Consider the following 25,555-nt stretch of genomic DNA (forward strand, 5'->3'; position numbering starts at 1 on the left):
TGTAACCATTCCTGCAAGGGGGCAATGGTCCTATAAAATCAATCTGGAGGTTAGTCCAGGGGCCATTAACAGGGCGGGTGTGACTAAGTTGAGCTTTCTTGGCGTATCTGTCCGGATTGTTCTGGGCACAGATAAGGCAATTCTCAACGTAGTGCGTTACGTCTTCTTTTAAACTTGGCCACCAACAGAGCTGCCTGAGGTGGGCTGCAGTGGGATCAATTCCCTGATGTCCATGACTGCCATGGAATAAACAAATAAGTTGATTCCTGTCCTGTTCAGGAACCACATAAAGGGTATCTTTTAGCACCACACCGTCATGTGTGGTCAGAGCATTTTGAAATCTATCATAGGGTGCTGGGAATCTTCCTTTTAAAATCTCCCTGAGATTGCTGTCCTGCTTCTGGGCCTGTACTAAATCCTCGATATTAGTCTGCGAGACCTGAACTGCATTCACTGGTGCGCTCTCGGGGGGTGTCCAAAAATATCCATGCCTGGAACCTGCTTTGGCCAGTGCGTCGGCTTTTACATTTCATGGGGGGGAGAAACGATGGTGACTACGAACTTTAACTATTCCAAAAGTCCTGCCCTGGGCTTTTCCTAAAATGTGACGGAGCAATGGGGCTGAGGGGAGGGGTTTTCCGTCTGCGGAAACGAATCCTCTTGCTTTCCACAGGGGTAGGAATTCTGTAAGGCTGTTGCAGACATAGAGGCTGTCCGAGTATATGCCTGCTGGGCTGGGGAAGGAATCTGGGTGTTCTACAATGTAAGCCACGGCTGCTAGTTCTGCCGCCTGTGCGCCTAAGTGTCCTGGAAGTTTTATTGCTATTTCTTCTAGGGCGCGTCCCTGCGCATCCTCAACACAAATGCCGCATCCTGTTATGCACTTCCCTTCTAATATTGTGGAAGATCCATCCACATATATTCTTATGGGTTCGCACGTGTCTGCATGCTTGGGGCTCTGGGTTGGACTACCTATCTTTCTGGGGGATGTTTTTGCAATAAAAGGGGCCTGTGTTGTGGTGCGGTGAGATGATTTCACATTCATGGTGGGTGCCTGGGTACTGTAGGTTATCTGCTAAGAAAGTGTGGGTCTTGGTCCTTTTAACAGTGATGTCCCGTCCCTGCAAAAGAAGAGTCCATCTGGCTGCTCTTATTTGACTCACTGTACCGTCCTTAAGTCGTCCGTCCAGTAAAATGAAATGAAAATCACTTATTGTCACAAGTAGGCTTCAAATGAAGTTACTGTGAAAAGCCCCTAGTCGCCACATTCCGGTGCCTGTTCGGGGAGGCTGTTACGAGAATTGAACCGTGCTGCTGGCCTGCCTTGGTCTGCTTTCAAAGCCAGCGATTTAGCCCTGTGCTAAACAGCCTCTGGCTGTTGGGTGGGGGTGTGTTCCGTCAGGATTGTGATGGGGTTCAGTCGGGTTATGTATGAAAAATATTGTACTGCCCAAAAAACTGCGAGCAGGTGCCTTTCACAGGCTGAAAATCCCTGCTCCACAGCATCTAAGACTCTGGAGGCGTAAGCCATGGGCCTTAACTGTTTGTGCCGTTCCTGGAGGAGCTACCTCTATCGCATAGGGGGAAAATGGGTCTGGAACTTGTAGTGCAGGGGCTGCTATGAGTGCTCTTTTCAAAGAGTCCACAGCATCCGTATGCTGCGGAAGCCATTCCCAAAGGGCTCCTTTCTTTAGGAGGTCTGAGAGGGGCGCTGCCTTGCTGACGAAACCGTCAATGTGGTTTCGGCAGTAGCCAATCAGTCCTAAAAACGACTGGAGGGCTGAAACATTCTGGGGAAGGCGTTATTTGGCAATCGAGTCAATCCTTTTATGCTCGATCTCGCGTTTACCATGTGTGATAATTGTACCCAGGAAGCAAAGTACTGTACACACCCCTGTCAGCATCAACGGGGCCGAGGTGGAGATGGTTAGCAGTTTCAAATTCCTAGGGGTGCACATCTCCAAAAATCTGTCCTGGTCCACCCACGTCGACGCTACCACCAAGAAAGCACAACTGCGCCTATACTTCCTCAGGAAACTAAGGAAATTCGGCATGTCCACATTAACCCTTACCAACTTTTACAGATGCACCATAGAAAGCATCCTATCAGGCTGCATCACAGCCTGGTATGGCAACTGCTCGGCCCAGGACCGCAAGAAACTTCAGAGAGTCATGAACACCGCCCAGTCCATCACACGAACCTGCCTCCCATCCATTGACTCCATCTACACCTCCCGCTGCCTGGGGAAAGCGGGCAGTATAATCAAAGATCCCTCCCACCCGGCTTACTCACTCTTCCAACTTCTTCCATCGGGCAGGAGATACAGAAGTCTGAGAACATGCACGAACAGACTCAAAAACAGCTTCTTCCCCACTGTCACCAGACTCCTAAATGACCCTCTTATGGACTGATTTCATTAACACTACACCCTGTATGCTTCATCCGATGCCAGTGCTTTTGTAGTTATATTGTATATGTTGTGTTGCCCTATTATGTATTTTTTTAAATTCCCTTTTCTTCTCATGTACTTAATGGTCTGTTGAGCTGCTCGCAGAAAAATACTTTTCACTGTACCTCGGTACAGGTGACAATAAACAAATCCAATCCAATCCAATCCAAATATATCACCTTGTTTTCCAAAATCTGGGCATTTTGGGGGTTAACTTTACAACCAAGTTTCTGTAGGAGTTCCAGGAGTTCGGCCAGATGCTCGATGTGCTCTGCCTTGGTGTCTGTCTGCAGTAATCGGTCGTCCACATACTGGACCAGACATTCGGGGCGAGAAAATATTGACAAACCACTTGCCAACTGTCGGTGGAAAATGGAGGGGGAGTTGTGGAATCCTTGTGGAAGGCATGTCCACGTGTACTGCTGATTTTTAAAAGTGAAGGCAAATTTGTATTGGCACGCTTTTGCCAATGGAATGGACCAGAATCCATTACTGACGTCCAAAACCGTAAAGTATCGTGAGTTGAGTCCCTGTTTGAGCATGGTCTCGGGACTTGTGGCTACCTTACCGTGGGGGCTGCTGCAGGGGTGACTTTGTTGAGTTCCCAGTAATCGATGGTCAGTCGCCATGATCCGTCGGGCTTTCTCACTGGCCAAATCGGGGCATTATTAGTGGAGACAACTGACCTGAGTACACCCTGCTCTAATAAGCTGTCGATAACTTTTGCGATTTCTCCCTCTGCCTCTTGGGGAAATCCGTATTGCTTTTGGGGTCTAGGGTCAGGTCATGTAATTTGAACGGAACCAGTCATCCGGCCACAGTTGTATTTGTGGGTCGCGAATGCTGTCCTGTGCTTCTGCAGAACTGCCCTAACCTGCTTGTCTATGCTAATTATGGTCGGGTCAAACCAAAATTTGCCTACTGCGCTAATCTTATTTGCATATTCTCCTATGGTGAGCGTTGAGGGGGCTCTTGCAGATTTTGACATTCTCCAAACATATTGATTGACTGAATCGAAGGACAGATTGTGGGAATTCATAAAATCTATTCCTAAAATGTGTTCTGCTGTGTGGGGTAGATCGACTAAAACTATGGGGTGCCTGGTGGTGATGTTGCCAATTTGAATGGGTACAGGGACTGTGATGTGTCCCTACTGTGAGTGGCCTGTAAAGCCACTGAGGGTGATGGTGGCTGTAGTGGGCCACGTGTCCTTTTGAAACATGATGGAGGAATTGATTGTGGTGCGGGACCCTCCTGTGTCCCAGAGAAACTCGATGGGCTGTCCCCGTATCTTTGCTGCAACTCCTGGTCGGCCGGACCTATCCCAAAGGGTGTCGCAGACCCAACTGGGGGAGCCCGAACACCATCAGTCAGTTCCGTTCAGGTCCGTCTGATCTGAACGGGTGCTCACACTATGTATGGGCTCTGTCCTATTCTTATTCAGAGTGCCTGCCTGCTGGGCTCTCTGTGGCTTTCGTGGGGCATTGCATTCTCGTGCAAAGTGTCAACTGTCCACAGTTGTAACACTCCTGTGATTTTTGTGGGGGGCTGTTCTTGCCTTCATTTACCCATGCGGGGTTCTGGTGTGCCTTAACTGTGTGTATGTCTGCTTCTGCCTCCTGTTCTTCGGGATTTTTATTCGTGGGTTTGTTTTGAACAGATTGCTCCCAGGCACGGGACAATCTTTTTACAACCCATTTCTCATTGTGGGCTTCCTCTGAGGGGTCATAATTCGTACAGGCTTTTTGTCCTGCCTCTGTGGCATGGGAGATAAAGGTGCGGGTCCATTTGGCCATGTTGTCTGGGGACAAATGGGCGCGGTCTAAGTCTCCGAAAACTGCTGCGAAATGGATCCACAAGCGTCCAGCAAACGCTGTGGGGTGCTCGATTTTCTTTTGCCTGCACTTATTGAGGCCTTCGACGGGGTCACCCCCATTATACCTGATCGCATCTAGGATCGCGGTATGCATTTCTGCAAGGGTACCTCCTCCTACATTCTGTGGGTCGGGAAGGGCTGCTACGACCGAAGGGTCTAAACTCAAAACTGTGAGCTTTACTTGCTCTCGCTCATACAGGCCGTACATGGTAGCCTGCTGTTTTACTCTGGCAAAGAAGTGGTGGGGGTCTGAGGTGGGAAAGAACAGTTTGGTTTTATCGCACGTGTCCCATAATTGGGTCACTGTTAAGGAGGTGGTGTACAGAAATTCCGTGTCGTCCGATGTGGCTGTGCGGTGGATGATGACTGGGTTCATTGGAGCCTGAACTATCTGCTCTGTGGGGGGTTGGGGCTCATTTCTCTTCTGGGGCTTTCCCTGCGCACATTTTCTCTGAACATATTTCTGCGCTGTCTCACTCAATTCTTCCCAATCAGGGCCGTCTTCCTCATTTAACTGTGATCCAAATGTTTCCTGGAATCCTTTTTGAACTGAAAGCAGAGATTGCAGTTCTGCAATCTGCTTCCGGCACTTTGCGTGGTCTAATGAGCTTTGTCTTTGCTTCGTGGTGGTAGTATGGAGTGCGCTTAACGCTGCCTTCAGGTCGCTACACTGCCTTTGCAATGCCTCTACCTGCTTCTCTGTTTCCTCTCGTACCAGGACTGCACGTTGCGTGTCCTGATAGGCCTTTTCGTACTGGGATTGGAAGCTGCTTCGGTGCGCCAGACAAGACTGGTGTGCCCTCTTGGCATCATCCACCTCTCTGTCCTTTGCTGCTAACATCCTTCTTAATTCTAAGTTTTCTTTCTCTATCTCGCTCACATCGACCTTACTCATTCGATGTGCCTCCTCTATCTCTTTATGGAGCGTCCGAACGACCTCCTCTGTGCCTCGCAATTGTGCCAAACAGGACACGATTGCCATCGGCTTGCAAGCTTTTCCCACGCTTTTCTTATGGATTTCGCTCAGGTTCTCCCACCAAGTCTGTCCTATACTCCCGGGACCTGTTTCCTCATTTTCTCAGAATTCGCTCCAAAGGGGCCATCCTTTCCCTTTGAGGTACTTTCTGATGTCCTCTTCCCAAACGGGACACTGTCCTACTCTACTGCTGGTCGCTGCGACCAAAAATTCTTCGGGGTTCATGAGGCGTTGCATTGCCTGCATTGCCATCTTTCCTCTCTGAATACTTCTCTTGAAATTTGGAACAAGGGGTATTAAGGCGTTGCTGTAATTACGGGTACGGCTTTCGCTATTTTCCGGAATACAAACTTCCAACAGTTTTGTCGCAACAAAAAATCTTATCAGTTTACCTTATAGCCCTGTTAGTTATGCATGCATTAACACACTTCCGAATTATGAGGATTGATCAGAACTGCTTGAACACTTGTGGTTTTTTTGTTCCCAATTGGATTTCTAATTCAAATATTTGTGTTCTCCCGGAGCGGTTAAGCCAGTTCTAGATCGGGTCCCGTCAGGATGTCGCCAGTAATATGTTGCTAACTTTTGGTTGGTTCAATTGGCTCTGTTTTATAACCTTTGCTCTAGAGTCGCCAGGTATCTTTATGATACCTCCACGAGGTTCAAGTTCAAGTAATGATCAATACCTCAACGCCAATTAGTAAGATTCAAATCAAAACACATTTATTATGCACAGTCAATCGCTACTCATGCATAACTTCTACATAATAAACTATCTCTATAACTAACAGGCCTATACTTAGCTTTGGACTGGCCCCCCAGGTCAGGGGAACAAATGGCCTTTCGTTCAGGTCCTGAGTCTACGGGATTCAAAAGCTGGTATGGACTGGTAGCTAGGAGCGCCTATCTCGTAGCGAGCGTTGACTTGAGACTTACTTGCTTGGAGGCAGCTTGGGCAGTTCACTCTCAAGGGTTGATTCGCTGCTGAGTGACCCTGCCAAGAAGGACAATTTGAACTTGGGGGCTTTACTTTATAGTCCCCAGGGGCTTCCCGCCCTTCGGGGCGGACCCCGTACCTGGTTCCAAGTGATTGGACTACTTTCCGATCACTTGGATCGATTTCTCCAATGCTGGAGCGGTTCCCTGATCGCTAGGTGGTCTTAAGTGTCCGTTGGCCTTCCTTTGTCTTGGCTCCTGCTGGCGCCGAGGAGTCTGGCTTGGCTTTGTTTACCTTTACTGTTGCCACTGTGCCTGGGGATCGCACATTACTATGTAGATGGTTGCTACATTACTATGCAGATGGCTGCTGGTTTCGGTGCTGTCTGGTTGCTTTGCAGGTTCCAATATACATGATTCCTGTATTTGCTAGTCTTTGCCTGTGTTGGCTGAATTTCCCTTCAGCCTTTGCAGTTTTCCATTTTAAGTCGGGAAGTGGCCAACTCAGGTGCTACAATATTAAGGGCTCATTTTTATCTAAAGTCTAGTCTTTCTTTTATTTAGTAAATTAACTTAAGTTGCTGTTTGGGTTAGAAGAAGATGAGTTTTAAACCAGCTTTAAACAGAGTTTACTCAGGCTCTACTTGCAGCTGCAGGGTGTTAATTAGTTAATTGGATTACGCCAGTTTTCAGAGGCTAGAGTCAGACAGTATAAACGTGAGCCATCTTACAGTGCTGACTTTGCTTGCACTGGAGTGTTGAATTTGGGCTGCATTAGAGTGCTAAAGTGAGAGTTTGGTGACTGAGGGAGTTTGGTGAGAAAGGAGCAAGATGCTCCTTTCATTTTATTTCAGACATTTCCTCAAAGAGCATGAAGGGAGCCGGGAGTGCAGCTGACTGGGAGCAGAGTTGGAGGATCGAGTTCCAGCTGGTTCACACGGCAGCTACATTCTGCAAGGTAAGAGTTTTTTGTTGTTGTTATTTTGGGGGAATCAAGCTATCTTTGTATCATTTAGAGGGTTCACAATTTTAGAGGGTTCACTTGAGAGTAGCAGCAATATATATATATTTGTTTTGTTAAGGGCCGAACAGGTGTTGAATTTTTTTTTTCCTTTTAAATCTCTTAAGGAATTCAGATCAGAGGGGATGGAAGCTGGGCCAGTTGCATGCTCCTTATGTAGAATGTGGGTGATGAGGGACACCACTGGTGTCCCCACTGACCAGCAGGAAGTGCACCCAACTCCAGATCCTCAGAGACCGCGTTAGGGAACTAGACTGGAGCTGGATGAACTTCGGATCATCTGGGAGGCAGAAGAGTTGATAGAGAGGAGATACAGGGAGGTAGCCAAGGTGCAGGACAAGAGTAGCTGGGTTATAGTTAGGGGAAGGAAAAGGAATAGGCAAACAGTGCAGGTATCCCCCGTGGCCGTTCCCCTTCGAAACAAGTATACCGTTTTGGATGATGTTGGGGGGGGGGGGGCAACCTACCAGGGGAAGGCCTAAGTGGCCAGGTCTCTGGCACTGAGCCTGGCTCTGTGGCTCAGAAGGCAAAGGGGGAGAATAGAAAAGCAATAGTGATAGGGGACTCAATGGTGAGAGAAACGGAGATTCTGTGGTCGCGAACGAGACTCCCGGAAGGTATGTTGCCTCCTGGGTGCCAGGGTCAGGGATATCTCGGATCGAGTCTACAGGATTCTTAAGCGGGGGGAGGGGGGGGGGGGGGGGGGGAAAGAAACAACCAGAAGTCGTGATGCACATAATCACCAATGACATAGCTAAGAAAAGGGATTAGGGTCTAAAAAGTGATTTTAGGGAGTTTGGTTAGAAGCTAAAGAGCAGGACAAGCAGAGTAGTAATCTCAGAATTCCTACCAGTGCCACGAACAGAGAGCGAGTGCAGCTGAACACGTGACTACAGGGCTGGTGCAGGAGGGGAGGCTTTGGATATGTGGATCATTGGGATATCTTCTGGGGAAGGTGGGACCTGTATATGAAGGCCAGATTGCACCTAAACTGGAGGGGCACCAATATCCAGGGTGGGAGTTTTGCTAGAGCTCTTCGGGAAAGTTTAAACTAGTTTGGCAGGGGGATGGGAACCAGAGCTATGGATCCGAGAATAGGGTAGCTGTTGAACAGGCAGAAATAGTATGCAGCGAGTCTTTGAGGAAGGATAGACAGTTGATAGGGCAAAGTTGCACTCAGTGGAATGGGTTAAAGTGTGCCTGTTTCAATGCAAGTGTCAGGAATAAGGGAGATGAACTTAGAACATCGATCAGTACTTGGAATTATGATGTTGTGGCCATTATGGAGACATGGATTTCACAGGGGAAGGAATGGTTGTTAGATGTTCCAGGGTTTTGATGTTTTGAGAAGAATAGTGAGGGATGTAAAAGAGGAGGAGAGGCACTGTTAATTAGGGAGTGCATCATGGTAATCAAACTGTTAGGGTCCATTCATCAAGGATAATGGGTACAGATTACAAATTTTCAAATTTAGACAGAGCAGACAGACATGACGAGGAACCAGAGTCATCTGGTAATCATGTGTTACAGAACTATGAGGACCAATTAACTGATATAGACAGGGTTTCTGTGGAGGAACACAATACTTCTGGTGAATTAAAACAGGCCATTTTTCCGAAAGGGCAACTGCCAGAAATTGCCGGAAGGGTCGAGTCAATGGAAGGATGCAACTGTTATTAGTAGAGCAGGGAAGGCCACTGGAAAGTATAAACATTGGTTGAATGTACAGCATTCAGGGGAAGGAGTCAAGACAATGGATTGGGAAAACGAAGTTCAAAAATGGAGGGCACAGAAACGCAGTGCCAGTTCAGATAGTACATCGGATAGTGAACAGGTCCGCAGGAAAAGGTCGAGAACTATTGAAAGGACATCCCACAGCAGAAGGGAAAGATCAAGCAGTAGCAGTACAGAACGAGATACCAGGCAGGAGAGGGGACGTAGTTTGTCAAGATCTCGGAACATGAGTAAGACTACGAATACTAATAGGAGTAGAAGCCCACATGCACGTGAGATTTTGGTGGCTTCAAATAAATTAGATGAAAAAGTTATGAAAGAAGCTAAACAGCAAGAATTGCATAGTTGGAGTGAATTTGAGGTATACACGGAAGTACCGGATAGGGGACAAAGAGCTCTATCCCACAGATGGATTTGCACGGAAAAGGTTCTTCCGGATGGAACTTATAAGGCAAAGGTCAGGCTCGTGGCAAGCAGGAATGTTGTTGTGCAGAAAGTAGCGAAGTGGGTGGGAAGGAAGAGATCCATGGTCATGCCATCAACAGCTTGCTCATATGCCGGAAAGCAAGATGAGGTGAGCTGGGACTTGAGAAAATGCAACCTGCCCGATGATAAAGGGAGTCATCTCTTTCATAGGGCTCTGGATATGCAGGTATCCTTGTCCCCAGCTGCTTCTGCTCTGTTGCCTTCTAGTGAATGCCAGTTTGTCCTTTAGGAGAGAGGGAAGAATGTCAATGATTCTGTAACATTACGTGTGGATGATGTGGCTGCCAGAGCTGGAGACATATGAAGGCAGTGAGAGGTGGTGTGAGGCTGGCAGCATTAGTGGGTATGTGAATGTGAGGTGAAGTATCTGGGTGTTAGGTCTATATTCTGTGTGCCAATGACTGCTGTGGTATGTGTGATGGTGTGGGGATGGAGGTGAGGGTAACAGTCTATTAAGTAGTGTGAGACGTTTGCGGTGTGGCGGGTAGGTGCTGTCACATGAACATGCTTTCACCGACACTGACCACCAGGTGAGGTCATTAGACCTCATGTGGCATTCCCCTATGAGGCTGGCTCTTGAGGATCTCTTGATCACACCCCTCTCCCATCCCATGGGACCATGGTGTCTCTCCTCGGGTCCCCCTGCATAATCAATACCTCCAGCGTGCATCCATCAGTCTGGATTCCCCCATCTTCCCTGGTTCAGTTTGCAAGAATTTCCATTGTGGCAATCTTTTTATGCAGCTTACCTTTAAAAAACAGCCTACCGAGGAGAGAGCATGTACCACGTGTTCTGCATGGGCCAGCCTCTGTTATCAGAACATGTTGGCAGTGTTGAAAAGAGACCAGTGATGGAGGCCTGAACTTATACCAAGAACATTCAGATGTTGTGGGTCAAAGAATTTTGTAGCTTACCCACCTGGATCTGAATAGGCATGGGAATGTCACAAAACGCAGTCTAAACGCAACCCAAAAATTGGGGGGGAATGAATTTAGGGGCTGGTTTAGCACAGTGGGCTAATAGCTGGCTTGTAAAGCAGACCAAGGCCAGCAACGCGGGTTCAATTCCCGTACCAGCCTCCCTGAACAGGTGTCGTACTGTGGCGACTAGGGGCTTTTCACAGTAACTTCATTTGAAGCCAACTTGTGACAATAAGTGATTTTCATTTTCATTTTTCAATTTTGTGCTCTTTATATTATTGACACACCATGAAATGTTGATAAATACATTTCCAACAAATGTTCTGCCTAGATCACCTTTTCTAATGGTGTGCTTTTAAAGAAAGAGAAGTGCATCACTTTGGCATCTGCAATGATTATCAAAGCTTTTGGATAGTCACAAGTCAATGGAGAAAAGGAAATTGAAAAGGCATGAGATTGCTCCAGGCAACAAATAGGTCAACCAGGCACCTGTCCTTTGCTGGCTGCTGAAGCGAAGGATTGGTGTATGAAATGGTTTGTGGCACTCTAACTTCAGGGCAAAACTGAATGAAACTTTTGTGAGGCATATATTTAGTCCACTTGGTCTCTGGGGTGGGGTGGAATCTTCTAATTCTAGTGAAATTTGGCACCAATATTACATTTGTGCTTCCTATCTCTGTGATCATAGTGCCGATTAATCAACGTGCCAGATTGCCAATGTTTGCATATTTTAAAGATTTGGGTTACAAATCACTTATACCATTTTTTCTTTAATAGATCAACTTAATTCAGTCCAGCACGGCTCATAATTTTGGCAAGACCACATTTTGGCAAATATGGGTCTGGATTCTCCGCCCTGCCACGCCACGGGGCGGAGAATCCAGTCTGGGGTTTTCCATTGTGGGGCAGCCCCTCGCCGTCGGAAAAATTGCCGGTAAAACGGAGCATCAAGCCGGTGGAGAATCCAGCCACATGGTCTTACCAGTGAGTTAAAATAACGCATTTTGATTTAAATATTCTTGAATCATTCCATGACTTGACCAGTCTTGTTGATAAATATCTCACACTGACTTCAAACCTTCAATTAATGGGCAAGAAATATGAATTTTTCTTCTTGATTTTAACACTGATTCTGAGTTTACAAGTAAAAATAAGGTTGCTATGTACTGAGATCCCTCAGTTTAAGACTGATTACATTTCCATTGTACACCCTGTTAAGTTACTATTCCAGGGAAGATTGAGACATGAGCACAGCACTTCTAATTTCTCATGTTGGATCTCGGAACATGAGTAAGACTACGAATACTACTTTTGGAGTTGGCGTGGAGACTGCTTCATCCTCCTCCAGTACTCACCTAACAGAGATTGTTCTGTCCCCTTTTCTGCGGTCCATCTCTCGCTGAGGGACAGGATACCAGCGGAAGTTCAATTTCCAGTTAAAGCCACCGTATGTCATATCCGACCCAGCCATGTATTCAAACGTATCATCACTAATTACGTCTATAATTGGGCAAACCACAGCTGTTCTGCGTAAGAAAATAAACTATTATTAAAGGCAAATACTTTGAAATGCTACACTTTATCTAGCCTTTCTTAAAGCATGGTCCACTGACAGTGGACAATGGCTAGCACTCTTGCATCGGAGTCAGAGTCAAGAAGAGTGTGGTTTAACTCCCACTCCAGGACCTGAGCATACAATCCAGGCCAATACTCCAGTGGAGTACTGAGGGGGTGCTAAACAAACACAGGGCACGGTCTTTCAGATGGGATGTTAAACTGAGGTTCCATCTGCCCTCTCGGATGGATGTAAAAGATCCCATAGCACTATTTCAAAGAAGAGCAGGGTATTTTTTCTGGTGTCTTGGCCAATATTTATTCCTCAAACAAAACATTACTGAAAAAGCACAGGTTATCTCGTCATTACCCACACTGCTATTTGTGGTTCCTTGCTGTGCACAAATTGTGTGTGTTTCCTGCATTACAAAGGTTGACTATATTTCAAACTGCTTCATTGACTGTAAAAAGCTTTGAAATATCCTGAGGTCATGAAAGGCATTATATGGGCGGCATGGAAGCATAGTGGGTAGCACTGGTGCTACACAGCTCCAGGGTCCCAGGTTCGATTCCCGGCTTGGGTCACTGTCTGTGTGGAGTCTGCACGTTCTCCCTGTGTCTGCATGGGTTTCCTCCGGGTGCTCTGGTTTCCTCCCACAAGTCCTAAAAGACGTGCTATTAGGCAATTTGGACATTCTGAATTCTCCCTGTGTGTACCCGAACAGGCGCCGGAATGTAGCAACTAGAGGATTTTCACAGTAACTTAATTGCAGTGTTAATGTAAGCCTACTTGTGCCAATAAAGATTCTTAAATTATTATTAATTCAAGTTCTTTCTTTCTGATATATAACAGCAGCAAAATTACAAACCATCTGCAGAAGTTACTTTTGGTAAATATGGGCAGAATATTAACATGGAACCTACAGCAAAACTTCAGAAATGTAGGTAACACATTTATTAATTTGTTACATTGTATGTACAAAAATGTTAACAGTGCCACCAAACTTAAATCTTAATCCATGTTCATATACTTACTGTATTAATCTTTCACAGATAAAGCAACATAAAAGGCCAATGAAAAACAACCACAGAATAATAAGAGGTCACTAAATCATGAGGCTCTCATCACAAATGACTGATTATTTTCTATCTGTAGTGGCATTTAAACAAACGTACATTTAAATTTGATGCATTGTGGCAGTTGATGCTATAAAACCTGGGCGTGGCTTGGTTCCCCTCAACATAAGGAGCAGGTATGCACTCACATTTCACAGGAGGTCTGGTTCGTAGGTCCAGATGAGAAAAGTGAAGCTCCATGTAAGGTAAGCAAATATCAGTGGAGTGGCATTCCAATGCTGATTGCTACTCCTCAGATAATTCGGCCCCTTGTGTCTTATCTTGATTCACAACTTGATAGGAATAATAATAATAATCTTTATTAGTGAAACAAGTAGGCTTACATTAACACTGCAATGAAGTTACTGTGAAAAGCCCTCAGTCGCCACACTCCGACACCTGTTCGGGTACACTGAGGAAGAATTCAGACTGTCCAATTCACCCTAACAGCACGTCATTCGGGACTTGTGGGTGGAAACCGGAGCACCAGGAGGAAACCCACGCAGACACAGGGAGAACGTGCAGACTCTGCACAGTGACCCAAGCTGGGATTGAACCTGGGACCCTGGTGCTGTGAAGCAACAGTGCTAACCACTGAGCTACCGTGGTGCCCAATAGTTTCCATTCCCTTTGCTTTGCATGACAGGAACAATGAATATCTGCCCAAGCACTAGGGGAGTATTTCGACTACCTCAACTTCAGCGAGTAAAAATGCACTAAATGCCTCCATTTCACTAAAAATGCAATCTGCCACCTGTTGCAGGCAGATCTGCAGCATCAAAGGACAAGAACAGCATTATCAGTGGCGATGTCGTTGACTATGGCCATGAACCTTTCCATGTCAGGCTGCTTCCAGGCTGGAGTAGGGAACATCTCCAACATCTCACAACTCACCGTGACTAACGCACTGCATGCAAAGAGAGACAAACACATTGCCTTCTCTCTTTCCAGCAAAGGGTCCCACACACATAAATGTGCATCTGGTGTACAACCATATTCAGCACATCATGCAGGTCAGTTATGGCAGTGTTCATGTCTTTATTCTGTGCCCTCAGCACTTGAGTTGTGTTACAAATATAAACTTTGTAAGTTTAATATGTTTTGGAACTATGTCTCAATTTAAAGGAAGATGAAGGAAAAAAGGTCATGTGACCTTCTCTGAATTCTGCTGACAACAGTTTGGATGGCTCGATTATTGAAGGTTAAAGGGAACCAAAGTGTTTTATTGCGAAGAAGGTGCAAGGTATTCACATCTATAAACAGTGACCTGAGTAGCTGTGCTGACTGCCTGCAAGTCCTGGGCAGTGTTAGGAATTTCAAGTTTTGTAAATGGCTATATTTTAAACTGTTTATTTAGTTTAAAGATAGAATAGTGAACTGGCTGACTGCTGGTTGTTAATATGTTCCTCTTGCAATGCACATGCATTGCTTCTTGTACCAGGTCCTGAATTGGCACGAAAACTAATGCCACAACTGACTCTTTATTGGCTACTCGCTATGGCTGGCTTTCTAGCTCATCTTGGGCCATTTCAATGTGGCTGGAATGCCATTTCAGTTAGATTCTCTGTTGGCACAACCTGCGATCTATGCAGCAATAGATCACTGAACTAAAATTGAGGCTGATATAAATCGATTTGTTGTCTTATCGAGCATGGTCAATCCAGACAAGACAGAATTCTTCTGTACATTGAAACTCAAGGTACATACAGCTTCTGTGGGATTACTGTCAAATGAATGTCTGGCCACAATTAGAATCTCTGTACAGGGTTAAGGTTAGGGCACTGCCGCTGGTGTTGAAATTGTTAAAAACCCCTGTGTAGATGTTATTGGTGAACCCTCTGCAGTGTAAGTTGTTTTTGGTCATCTGTAATGACGGCGCAAAGTGATAGTGCTAAGAAAGGAACACTCTCTTGCATTCAAGCCCTGAGAGGGATCATTCATATCAAGTTGTGATGTTCCCGTTCTTCTGATTCAACTTTAAAGTGCTCCTTCTCATTTGTGCTTTATGCAAAAATTAGTGTTCCATGGAGTTAATGATTCTGGGCGCTGCTGTTCACCATCTGTAAAATTGGTTGTTGGATCCTTGGGACCCAATAAAAACATATCAGGAACATTTGTTACAACGGGAAGGCCTTTCATTTTTGTGAAACCAGTAATTCCAGAAAGAGTGAGTCACTCCTGTTGCTGCTAACTTTCCATTGGTTGATTAAGATAACATTTGCCCTGGTAAAACATGGCACCAGTGACCTATTATGTGCAGTCGTGTGGTGAAGTCTGTCTGATTTCATATCTGTCAGCTGAGGCATCTGAAACAGAACTTCACGCTTTAGTTGCTATAGCTGCCTTAGAAACTGAGCTGCGTCCTCACAGTTCGCACCTCATGCTGAAGAAAATTGCTTTTCATGGGGACTAGTGAATAGTAAGCAACAAAGCCAGTTCTTTTCACTGATATGTTTAGTTAGCTCCTGCGGAAGCTACAGACCCATTTCTTGGAGTGATAGTGATTTGGCAAACAACTCCATTGAGAAGAGCTGCCTTCAATCTTTCCTCTGAAATGCTGCTGTAACCTCAAACTCATAATAATAATCTTTATTAGTGTCACAAATGACTTACATTAACACTGCAATGAAGTTACTGTGAAAAGCCCCTCGTCGCCACACTACGGCGCCTGTTCGGGCACACTGAGGGAGAATTCAGAATGTCCAATTCACCTAACAAGCACGTCTTTCAGGACTTATAGAGGAATATGAGATTAAAGTACTTAAAATAAGTGTAAAACAGCTTAAATGCAATGCAGTTAAAAACAAGGAAATGAAAAAGGCACAACAGAAGAATAAATACTCCCAAGCGAAAGCTGATCAAGTAAATCCCCAAAACAACAGAAATCTCCAAAACTTTCTCAGAAAGCAATACATCACATATTTTAATAACTAAGAAAGATGGGGAGGTAATTTCTCAAGTATCAAGTTGAAAAGGATTTAAAGCATGCCAACATATTTCCTGGTCAATATTTATAAAATTATGGGGTGCGTTGATTTATTTGAAATCAGCTCAAACGATGCTTAAAGGATGGGTGGACAACAAGTCCATCATTCCTACTCCTTCCTCCAGAGAAAGTTATGAGCAACATATTTGCTTCAAAGTTACTTGAAATTCAGGATTAGACAACAGAAGTAATTCTTCACAGCACCAGGAACCTGGGTTCGATTCCTGGCTTGGGTCACTGTACAGAGTCTGCAGGTTCTCCCCGTGGTCAACACACGGGACAGGGCGGCACAGCTGTGCATGTGCCCCCCGGACCCAGAGGACCCTTGCCAGGGGCATTAAATGCCACGGGATGAGTTAAGCAGCTGGCTGCCTCCACCGCAGATGTGCATCCTGGTGACACACCTAGACGTAGTGTAGAGATAGGAGGGAAATGCACCTTGAGGATCACTGCGGGCACCAGGGGACGGGGACGTGGTAGGTAGGGGGTGAAGGGCAGGTGGGGGGTGAGGGAGCGGGGAGAGCTGCACCATCGGGAGAGTGGGAACATATATTGAACAATAAATCCTCTTGTGGCACAACCAGTAGGAAGCCTCTGTCACTTTCATCCGCAATGCATCACCGCTTGCAGGTGAAATGAAAATTGCTTATTGTCACAAGTAGGCTTCAAATGAAGTTACTGTGAAAAGCCCCTAGTTGCCACATTTCGGCGCCTGTTTGGGGAGGCTGGTATGGGAATTGAACCGTGCTGCTGGCCTGCCTTGGTCTGCTTTAAAAACCAGCTATTTAGCCCAGTGTGCTAAACCAGTCCCTCCAGTGGTGATGGGTGTCAGTGAGCACTCAGCAGACAGGCAGGGGTCAGAGTATCACATCGATTGAGGAGCACCAGTGTCCAGATCTCTGCGGGTTATCAACCCCCAGACCTCGACAGTGACTCGCTGACAGTGCCGACACAGTCCCAGCACCCTGGCGTGATGTGACACATACTCTGGGAGGGTGGGAAATGGGGGTGGCGGTTGGGTAAGGATGCAATGATGGACCAGGCCACATGCCAAGTGAATCGGACGAAAATGAGGGCTTCTCTGGCCGCCGGGCTTGCCGGACCCTCACCGCTGCCGCCTGTCCTGCAGTCTCCAGCTGGGCCTCAAGTTCCTCGCCAGCCTCGTCCTCCAACCCCTGCTGGTCCGGCACCTCAGCATCATCCTCGTCCCTGTCCCCCCCCCTCCTCCTCCTCGTCACCCCCTCCTCCTCCTCAGACGTGGCCACATGTTTCTCGTCACCAACCTCCAGCTCGTCGCCCCGCTGCTGTGCGAGGTTGTGGAGGAATCAGCAGACCATCACAAAGCGGACGACCCACCAGACGGAGTACTGCAGGGCAGCACCGGAGAGTTCGAGGCATTGGAACCGCATCTTAAGGAGTCCGGTACACATCTCAATGACATCCAGGGTGGGTGCATGGGCCTTGTTTTAACGGGACTCCACTTCGATCTTCGGCCTCTCTATTGGCGTCATTAGCCAGGTCCTCAGCGGATAGCCCTTATCCCCCAAGAGCCAACTGCCCATCCTGGGGTGCTCCTCGAAGAGGCCGGGGATGACTGACTGCCCCAGGATGTAACTGTCGTGCACACTCCCCGGGAAGCGGGCACACACGTGCATTATCTTTGTGTGCTGGTCACATACGAGCTGTATGTTGAGGGAGTATTTTGGTTAAAATAGGGCACCCCCAGATGGCCCAGTGAGCGCATGGCATCTATGACTCCCTGGACCTGGGGCATCCTGGCGATGGTGGAGAAGCCTGCTGCCCAGGCATCATGTTAGGCCTGGTCCATGTCAAAAATGATGTACAGAAGGCAGAAGGTACAGAAGTCTGAAGAACTGCACATCCAGATATAGGAACAGCTTCTTCCCCACAGCTACAAGACTCCTCAACAACTCCCCCTCGGACTGATCTGTTCCCTGTACGAACACTATTCACGATGCCCTATGCTGCTCTTGATCATGTATTTGCTTTGGTTGGCCCCTTGTTCCGCATTGTAACCAATCACTGTTTGTCGATGTGCCATTTGTCAATGTTTTCTGTTGATTATTCTTTTGTCTATTATGTACGGACTGTGTACGTTCCCTCGGCTGCAGAAAAATACTTTTCACTGTACTTCGATACATGTGACAATAAATCAAATCAAATCAAAATCAAATGTAGTCTTTCGCCCTGGGCATACAGGGCATTAGTGGCCTGCCGGATGCACCTGTGGGCTATGGCCTGTGAGATACCATACAAGTCCCCACTCGAGCCCTGGAATGATCCCATGGCATAAAAGTTCAGGGCTGCAGTGACCTTGGCGGTCACCAGGAGCGGGTATCCTCCTCCTCCATGTGGTGCCAAGTCCGCGAGGATATGGCACAGGTGTCACAATATATCCTTTTTGAGACCGAAATTCCTGCGCCACACGCTGTCCATCATCTGTTTGAATTACCAGCAGAGTCTATACACCCGGGACCATCGCGGGACTCCCCTCTGGATCCCTCCCTAGCCTGATGTGCGGCCGGGTCCTCAGGGTGTGGGGCGGAGTCCGGCATATGGGCCGCCTCGAGCATCTGCAGTCGCTGCTGCTGCCGCCATCTATGGCATCTGCCGTATTGCATAGGTCCAGTATCACTAGGGAAATCTCTGCGTTCAACATCCCTGCCATAGCGTTCAATATCTGCAAGGCATTGGGAGAGGGTGTTAGACCGACAAACAACGGTGGCTCCCACCCTGGGACCCCCATTCCCGCTTTGATTTCCCCCCATCACCCTACCCAGAGTGCCCTGCCCACATACTCCAGGCCACAACCGGCCCCCCTCACAGGGCCCCAGATCCTGTACCCCGGACACTCGCTCAAAACATCAACTGGACCGGGTGCTGGTCCCCTCCCTGTGGCACTAATCCACCCTCCGGTTGACATGTCTCTCAGAGCTGTGACCCATCCCCTAGGTGTTTGGGTGTTGGCTGCTGTGTGTGTGGCGTTGCCTCCCGCAGCGTTCAGGTGCACTGTCCAGGCATCACGGTCTGATTGGGATGCTTGGCAATGGCTCCCACATGCTACATGGCCCGCCCACCCATGGGCATACACTTGGCATGTGTGAAGTGCTCACTTAACCACAATTGCCAATTCCCTATTAGCAACAGCCTTCAGCTGCACGGCCAGAGGCCTCGGCAGTTGGTGGGGGTTATGGGTGGTTTGAGGGCAGATGGGCATGGACATGGGCTGCCCCCTGAACTGGTACAGACGATCCAGGGGTTGGCATGTTGGTGTAGTGAGCAGTTGCCCTCTGGCACCTCCCCCCCTCCCCCACTGGCAGTCCACCCCTGTAGAGGGTCCCCCACCCCCAGCCGAGGGTCGCCCATCCCCCACCGAGCACTGGGGCAGCAAGCCCAGCACCCCAGGCTCTTTGCCTGTGAGCAAAGATGGCTACTTACCTCCATGGCTCCCCACAGAAGCCCTTTTGTCAGGTTCACGTTTTTAAAAAGCAATACTAATTGGCGCCATTGTGACCACTTGCTGGGGAGGCCGCTGAATGACGGCAGGCCATTGGATGAGGGGTGGCTCGTGTTAATTGTATGAAAATAGGGCTTAAGTGGTGATAATTGGTTTCTTGCCACGCGACGGCTAGATCCCGATTTTGCTTACGTGAGTGGGCTGTTGCATCGCAACTGTTTGGCACCTAGAGCGGTTCCCGCTTTTGGCCTCTCTCGCCATTTACCTCAGAGTGGCTGATGGCCTCTTTAATTTGCACCAGTGGAAGGGTCCTTACTGGCACACAACACATATTCAGCTTTGTGAACTTGAGGGATGGTGTTAGCTGGAGAAATAAGAACAGAAAATGGTGGAAATACTTAGCAGGTCAGGCAGTATCTGTGGAAAGAGAAACAGGTTAACATTATAGGCCAATGAAACGTTAACTCTGTTTCTCTCTGCACAGATGTTACCTATCTGCTGAGTATCCCGAGCACCGTCTCTTTTTATTTCAGATTTTCAGCATCTGCATTATTGTGCTTCATATTAGCTTGAAATTGAGCTTGAAAATAGCACTGCCCGAGTGAAATTAGGGTTTCACCTCATTGACTGATATCACGATCTTCCTACTCTACATACTTCTAGCAATCACCCCGAGATATGAAACAGCATCAATAAGGCCAAAAGCAGCTGAATTTTGTAACTATAGATTCCTTTTTATGAATACACAGCTCTTTACATAATGAACTACAATCAACAATTATGTTTGCTGAAATTAACTAGATTAAAAATATGGTTGACGTCTGATTGAAATGACGTAATGGTGTTCACCATCACATATATGGAACCATATGCGATCTCAAATATGCAACTTATTCAACCACTAAATCTGAAACAAATGAAATTAAGATGATAAATCACCGACGTGTTCAGTAACAGATGGATGCAGCATTTGGGAAGAAACCTGTACGTTAATGAGACTGAACAAAAGCAAATTAAGGGAAAATTCAATGTTGCGCAAAATTCTTGTATCAAATTGGAATGACTTATTAAACACGTGTGTACATTTATTTCCCAAACAGATAATTTTCTGCCTTAACAAAGGTAAAACTAAAAATTAATCTTCAACTAATTGCAGCAAAAAGGGAGGGGAAATAAAACATCATTGCCAGAGCTGGGAGTAGGGGATTTTGTTTCACAATCTAACTTTGCTGAATCAACAGTGCCTTGGACTTTTCTCTTGGTCATGCTCTTTTGGTATAATTAAACAAATATCAGCTGCAACAATGTGTTCTACTCCGCATATACAGCAAACGCCGTTCACATATCATGAGCAGGTCTGACCCGGTATTCTCCGGGGCCTCCGCGATGCTCTGGCTTCTGCCAGGGGGAATTACTGATGTGTGTTGCACTTGTGGTTTTAAAAATCGGGAAATAGGCACCGAGGTTGACGGGGGAGAGGGAGGAGTTAGAACATGGAGAGGTACAACCGTGGGCTGCCAGTCCTGCCGCTGGCTGGGGGCAGGGCATCTGCCAGGCCCGGGGATGGAGCAACAGGGGGAGAGCAGGGAATGGGCGGTGGGGTTGGGGTGACCTTCTACGAGTCCGAATGTCCAGCCATTTTGCTGTACTGTTGCTAACTTTCCATTGGTTCAATTGCTCTGTTTTATTACCTTTGCTCTCGAGTCGCCAGGTATCTTTACAATACCGCCACGGGGTTCAAGTCCGAGTAATGATCAATGTCCCAATACACCGATTAGTAAGTTTCAAATCAAAGCACATTTATTATACACAGTAATCACTACTCATGCTCAGATTCTACGTCTAAGCTACTTCTACAACTAACAGGCCTATACTTAACTTCGGACTGGCCCACCAGGTCAGGGGAACAAATGGCCTTTTGTTCGGGTTCTGAGTCTGCGGGATTTGAAGTTGGTACAGATTGGTAGCTAGGAGCGCCTATCTCTTAGCGAGTGTTCAATTAAGACTTACTTCTGTCGGCGGTCACTGCACCGGTCACGGTCAATGTTGGTTCGTGTTGCTGGATGACCCCGGCAGGACGAAGAGAGAGCGCAATTTGAATTTGGGGCTTAACTCTTATAGTCCCCAGGGGCTTCCCGCCTTTCGGGGCGGACCCTGTACCTGGTCCCAAGTGATCGGACTTTGTCCCAATTGCTTGGTTCGATTTCTCCAATACTGGAGCGGTTCCCTGATCGATGGACGGTCTTGAGGTGCTCGTTCACCTCCTTTGTGTTGGCTCCTGCTGGCGCCGGGGAGTCTGGCTTTGCTTTGTGTGTCCAAAATGTTACTTATTGTTCCCGGGGATTGCTCATCAGTATGTCGATGGCTGCTAAATTGTTATGCTGATGGTCGCTGGTATCGATGTTGTCTGGCCTTTTGCAGAGTTAAATACACAGCAAACCTGTACCTGCTAGTTTCTGTCTATGTTGGCTGACTTTCCCATCAGCCTTTGCCGTTCGCCATTTTAAATCAGGAGTTGGCCAATTTAGGTGGCTACAGTACACCACACTTACCACCCACTGTAGCCCATGGTTGTGCAGAGTGACACCAGCAGTATGGGTTCTTCCACACCACCACCCCCGCACTCAGCAATGGGATCCTTCCAGACGCTGGGTGGGGACCTATCCGGAATCTCACAGAGCTCCACGCACAGGTGCATCCACACCGTCACGGAGGCCCCATATGCCCGGTCAGCATAATATATCCATTTCAATGTGGACAGAGCCTCCCAGGATGCCTGGGCAGTGGGGTTCGCCAACATCGCACAGATGCCCCAGGTCCAGGGGGTGATCGAGAGGATACATACCACCTACGAGCACCTTCAGATGGCAGACCGGTCTTCACATACTTGAAGGTGTTCCATTCGATTGAGGATTGGCTGACTGACAGAAAGCAGAGGGTCGGGTGAAAGGGCTTCTTTTCTGGCTGGTGAACTGTAACTAATGGGGTGCCGCAGGGTTCAGTTCTCAGACATCAATGATATAAATGATCGGCAAGCAGGGACAGCGTGTAACACAACAAAATTTGTGGATGATACTAAAATAGGTGAGAAAGCAGGCAATGAAGAGGAGATACAGATTTTACAGACGGATATACATAGGCGATGGGGTAAAGATTTGGCAGATGGAGTTTAATGTGGATAAGTGTGAGGTTATCTAAATGTAAGGCATATTCAAAATGCTTTTGGGCAGAGTGATCTGGGTGTCTTTGTTCATTAATTGCAGAAAGTCGGAGGGATGTACAAAATGTAATAAGAAAGGCAAATGGAATGTTAGCATTTATTGCAAAAGGATTGGAGTATAAAAGTAGAGAAATATGGTTGCAATTGCATAGGGTGTTGGTGAAACCACAACTGGATATTATGTCCAGTTTTGTTCTCCTTATTTCAGGAAGGATGTGGTGGCTTTGGTAGCAGTTCAGAGGAGGTTCCCCAGATTGATTCCGGGGATGAAGGAGTTAATGTCCGAGGAGAGATTAAACAGTTTGGGCTTATACTCACTGGAGTGTAGAAGAATGAGGGGATCTGATGGAGTGATATACAATACTAAAAGGGATTGATAAAGTAAATGTAGACCAAATGTTCCCCCTTGTGGGGCAATCTAGAACAAGAGGTCACAGATCATAGAATTTACAGTGCAGAAGGAGGACATTCAGCCAATCGAGTCTGCACCAGCCCTTGGAAAGAGCACCCCACTTAAGCCCAAGCCTCCACCCTATCACCATAGCCCACTCATCCCACATAACATTTTGGACACTAAGTTTGTATGACCAATTCACATAACCTGCACATCTTTGGGCTGTGGGAGGAAACCGGAGCTCCCGGAGGGAACCCACACAGGCACGGGGAGAAAGTACAAACTTCACACAGTCACGCGAGGCCGGAATTGAACCCGGGTTCCTGAAGCTGTGAAGCAGCAGTGCTAACCACTGTGCCACCCAGATCGAGGTTGAGAGGCGGTCGATTTAAAACTGAGATGAGGAGACACTACTTCTCCTAGAGGGTGGTGAATTTGTGGAACTTGCTGACCCATAGTGCGGTGAAGTCTGAATTATGAAATGAAATGAAAATCGCTTATTGTCACAAGTAGGCTTCAATTAAGTTACTGTGAAAAGCACCTCGTCGCCACATTCCGGCGCCTGTTCGGGGAGGCTGTTACGGGAACCATTATGAAATGGTTTCAAAGGGAAGCTGGATGTATTTCTGATTTTAAAAAAACAGGTTAAAGGGATATGGGGAACAGGTAGGGAGGTGGCTTTGAGACCAGGAAGTGAGCAGCCATGATTTGATTGAATGGCGGGGCAGGCTCGGATGGCTGAATTGCCTACTTCGGCTCTTAATTCCGATGTTCCGAAAGTGCAGCTGTTGTATGACCATGAGATGCACATCATGCACGCCTGCGCCTGATATCCGGGCACTGTTCAAAGGCTACATCTTGGCGCACGTGCCAGTTCCTGACCCGTTCAAGGCGCAAGCCCAGTTGGGGGGAGTTGGCTCTTGGGCGACAGGGGCTATCCGCTACAGCGTGGTTGATGATGCCTATCCGGAGGCCACAGACTGATGCGGTGATCCGGTACAACGACACCCATGCAGCAACCAGGATCGTCATCGAGCGATGCTTCGCCATCCTGAAGATGAGGTTCAGGTGGCTGGAACGCTCTGGAGAGGACCTCCAGTACCTCACACGTCGCAGTGGCCTGCTGCATCTTCCACAATATCATGCAGCAGAAGGGCAATCTGCTGGAAGAGGAGGAGGATGAATGGCAGAGGATGGGAATGACATGGGGCCCAGGCAGCCATATAACGTGTGCGTGTAGGCCGGCGCACATGGGGCGCTCTGATCGCCACCAGGTTCACTGACTAGGGGGCCTGGCCAACAGCACAGACATCCCATCTCCCCCACCTCCCTGCCGCCCCCCTACCCCCTCCGAATGAGCAGCCCCTCCCATGAACACCTTCCCTGCGCAACACCCTCTGTGATTACTACCTGCCTCACTATGGGTGTCAGTTACTGGGTTGGCAGTAACAGCTGCTCTGGTTCATGGGATGGAGCATGATGACAATCCACTCGGGGATGAGATCTGCTGCTCCGTACTGTTTGACAACATCTGCCTCCTACCCATGGTGCTCTTTCCGCCAACTACCTGGGTGACCTCTGCATGCGAGCTGGCCATTCCATCACACGGTCCCACAGAACCCTTGTGGTGGCAGGGGTGGGACGGGGTGTGGAAGGGGGGGGGATGGGGGTGGGACATTGGAGCGGCGAGCACTGGCTTGCAGTGAACGGTACAATGGTCCAAATAAAGGTAGACACTGGTGCCAAAGCCAATTTAATCAGCATGACTGATTTAAAATTTTTAAAAATTCAACTGATTAGAAGAAATCACAAAATATCTCTGAGAGATTATAATAGTTTCAAGCATTAAATGTTATGATGCTTGTGACCCGAGTGTGGTGGTGAAGAACGTAGTTTATTCCATTCCAGTCTGTATTGTATCCGAGGACTTGCATTGATTATTAGGTGGTCAGTCCTGTGAAGAATTAGGGGCGAAATTATCCCCCAACGGCGCGATGTCCACCGACTGGCGCCAAAGACGGCGCCAATCAGAATGCTCCGCATCTTTGGCGGCCTAGCCCCAACATTGAGGGGCTAGGCCGACGCCGGAGGGATTTCCGCCCCGCCAGCTGGCGGAAATGGCGTTTGTTTCCCCGCCAGCTGGTGCGGAAATGCGGCGCATGCGCGGGAGTGTCAGCAGCCGCTGACAGTTTCCCGGCGCATGCGCGGGAGCGTCAGCGGCCGCGGAAAGTTTCCCACGCATGCGCAGTGGGGAGTCTCTTCCGCCTCCGCCATGGTGGAGGCCGTAGCGGAGGCGGAAGGGAAAGAGTGCCCCCATGGCGCAGGCCCGCCCGCGGATCGGTGGGCCCCGATCACGGGCCAGGCCACCGTGGGGGCGCCCCCCGGGGTCAGATCGCCCCGCGCCCCC

At 47.9% G+C, this 25,555-nt stretch overlaps 1 protein-coding gene across 2 annotated transcripts in view; it reads right to left on the bottom strand.

The window, feature by feature from the left end:
• Positions 1–25,555, bottom strand: part of galnt13 (polypeptide N-acetylgalactosaminyltransferase 13) — a 777,028-nt gene that overhangs the window by 174,058 nt on the left and 577,415 nt on the right. For both annotated transcript variants that reach the window (XM_072475323.1, XM_072475314.1), the window contains exon 6: positions 11,756–11,926. In XM_072475323.1, coding sequence (XP_072331424.1) covers positions 11,756–11,926 — 171 coding nt within the window. The remainder of the gene's footprint in view (positions 1–11,755; positions 11,927–25,555) is intronic.

This window comes from Scyliorhinus torazame, chromosome 2 (genome assembly GCF_047496885.1).
Source record: "Scyliorhinus torazame isolate Kashiwa2021f chromosome 2, sScyTor2.1, whole genome shotgun sequence".
In the NCBI taxonomy this organism is placed as follows: Eukaryota; Metazoa; Chordata; class Chondrichthyes; order Carcharhiniformes; family Scyliorhinidae; genus Scyliorhinus; species Scyliorhinus torazame.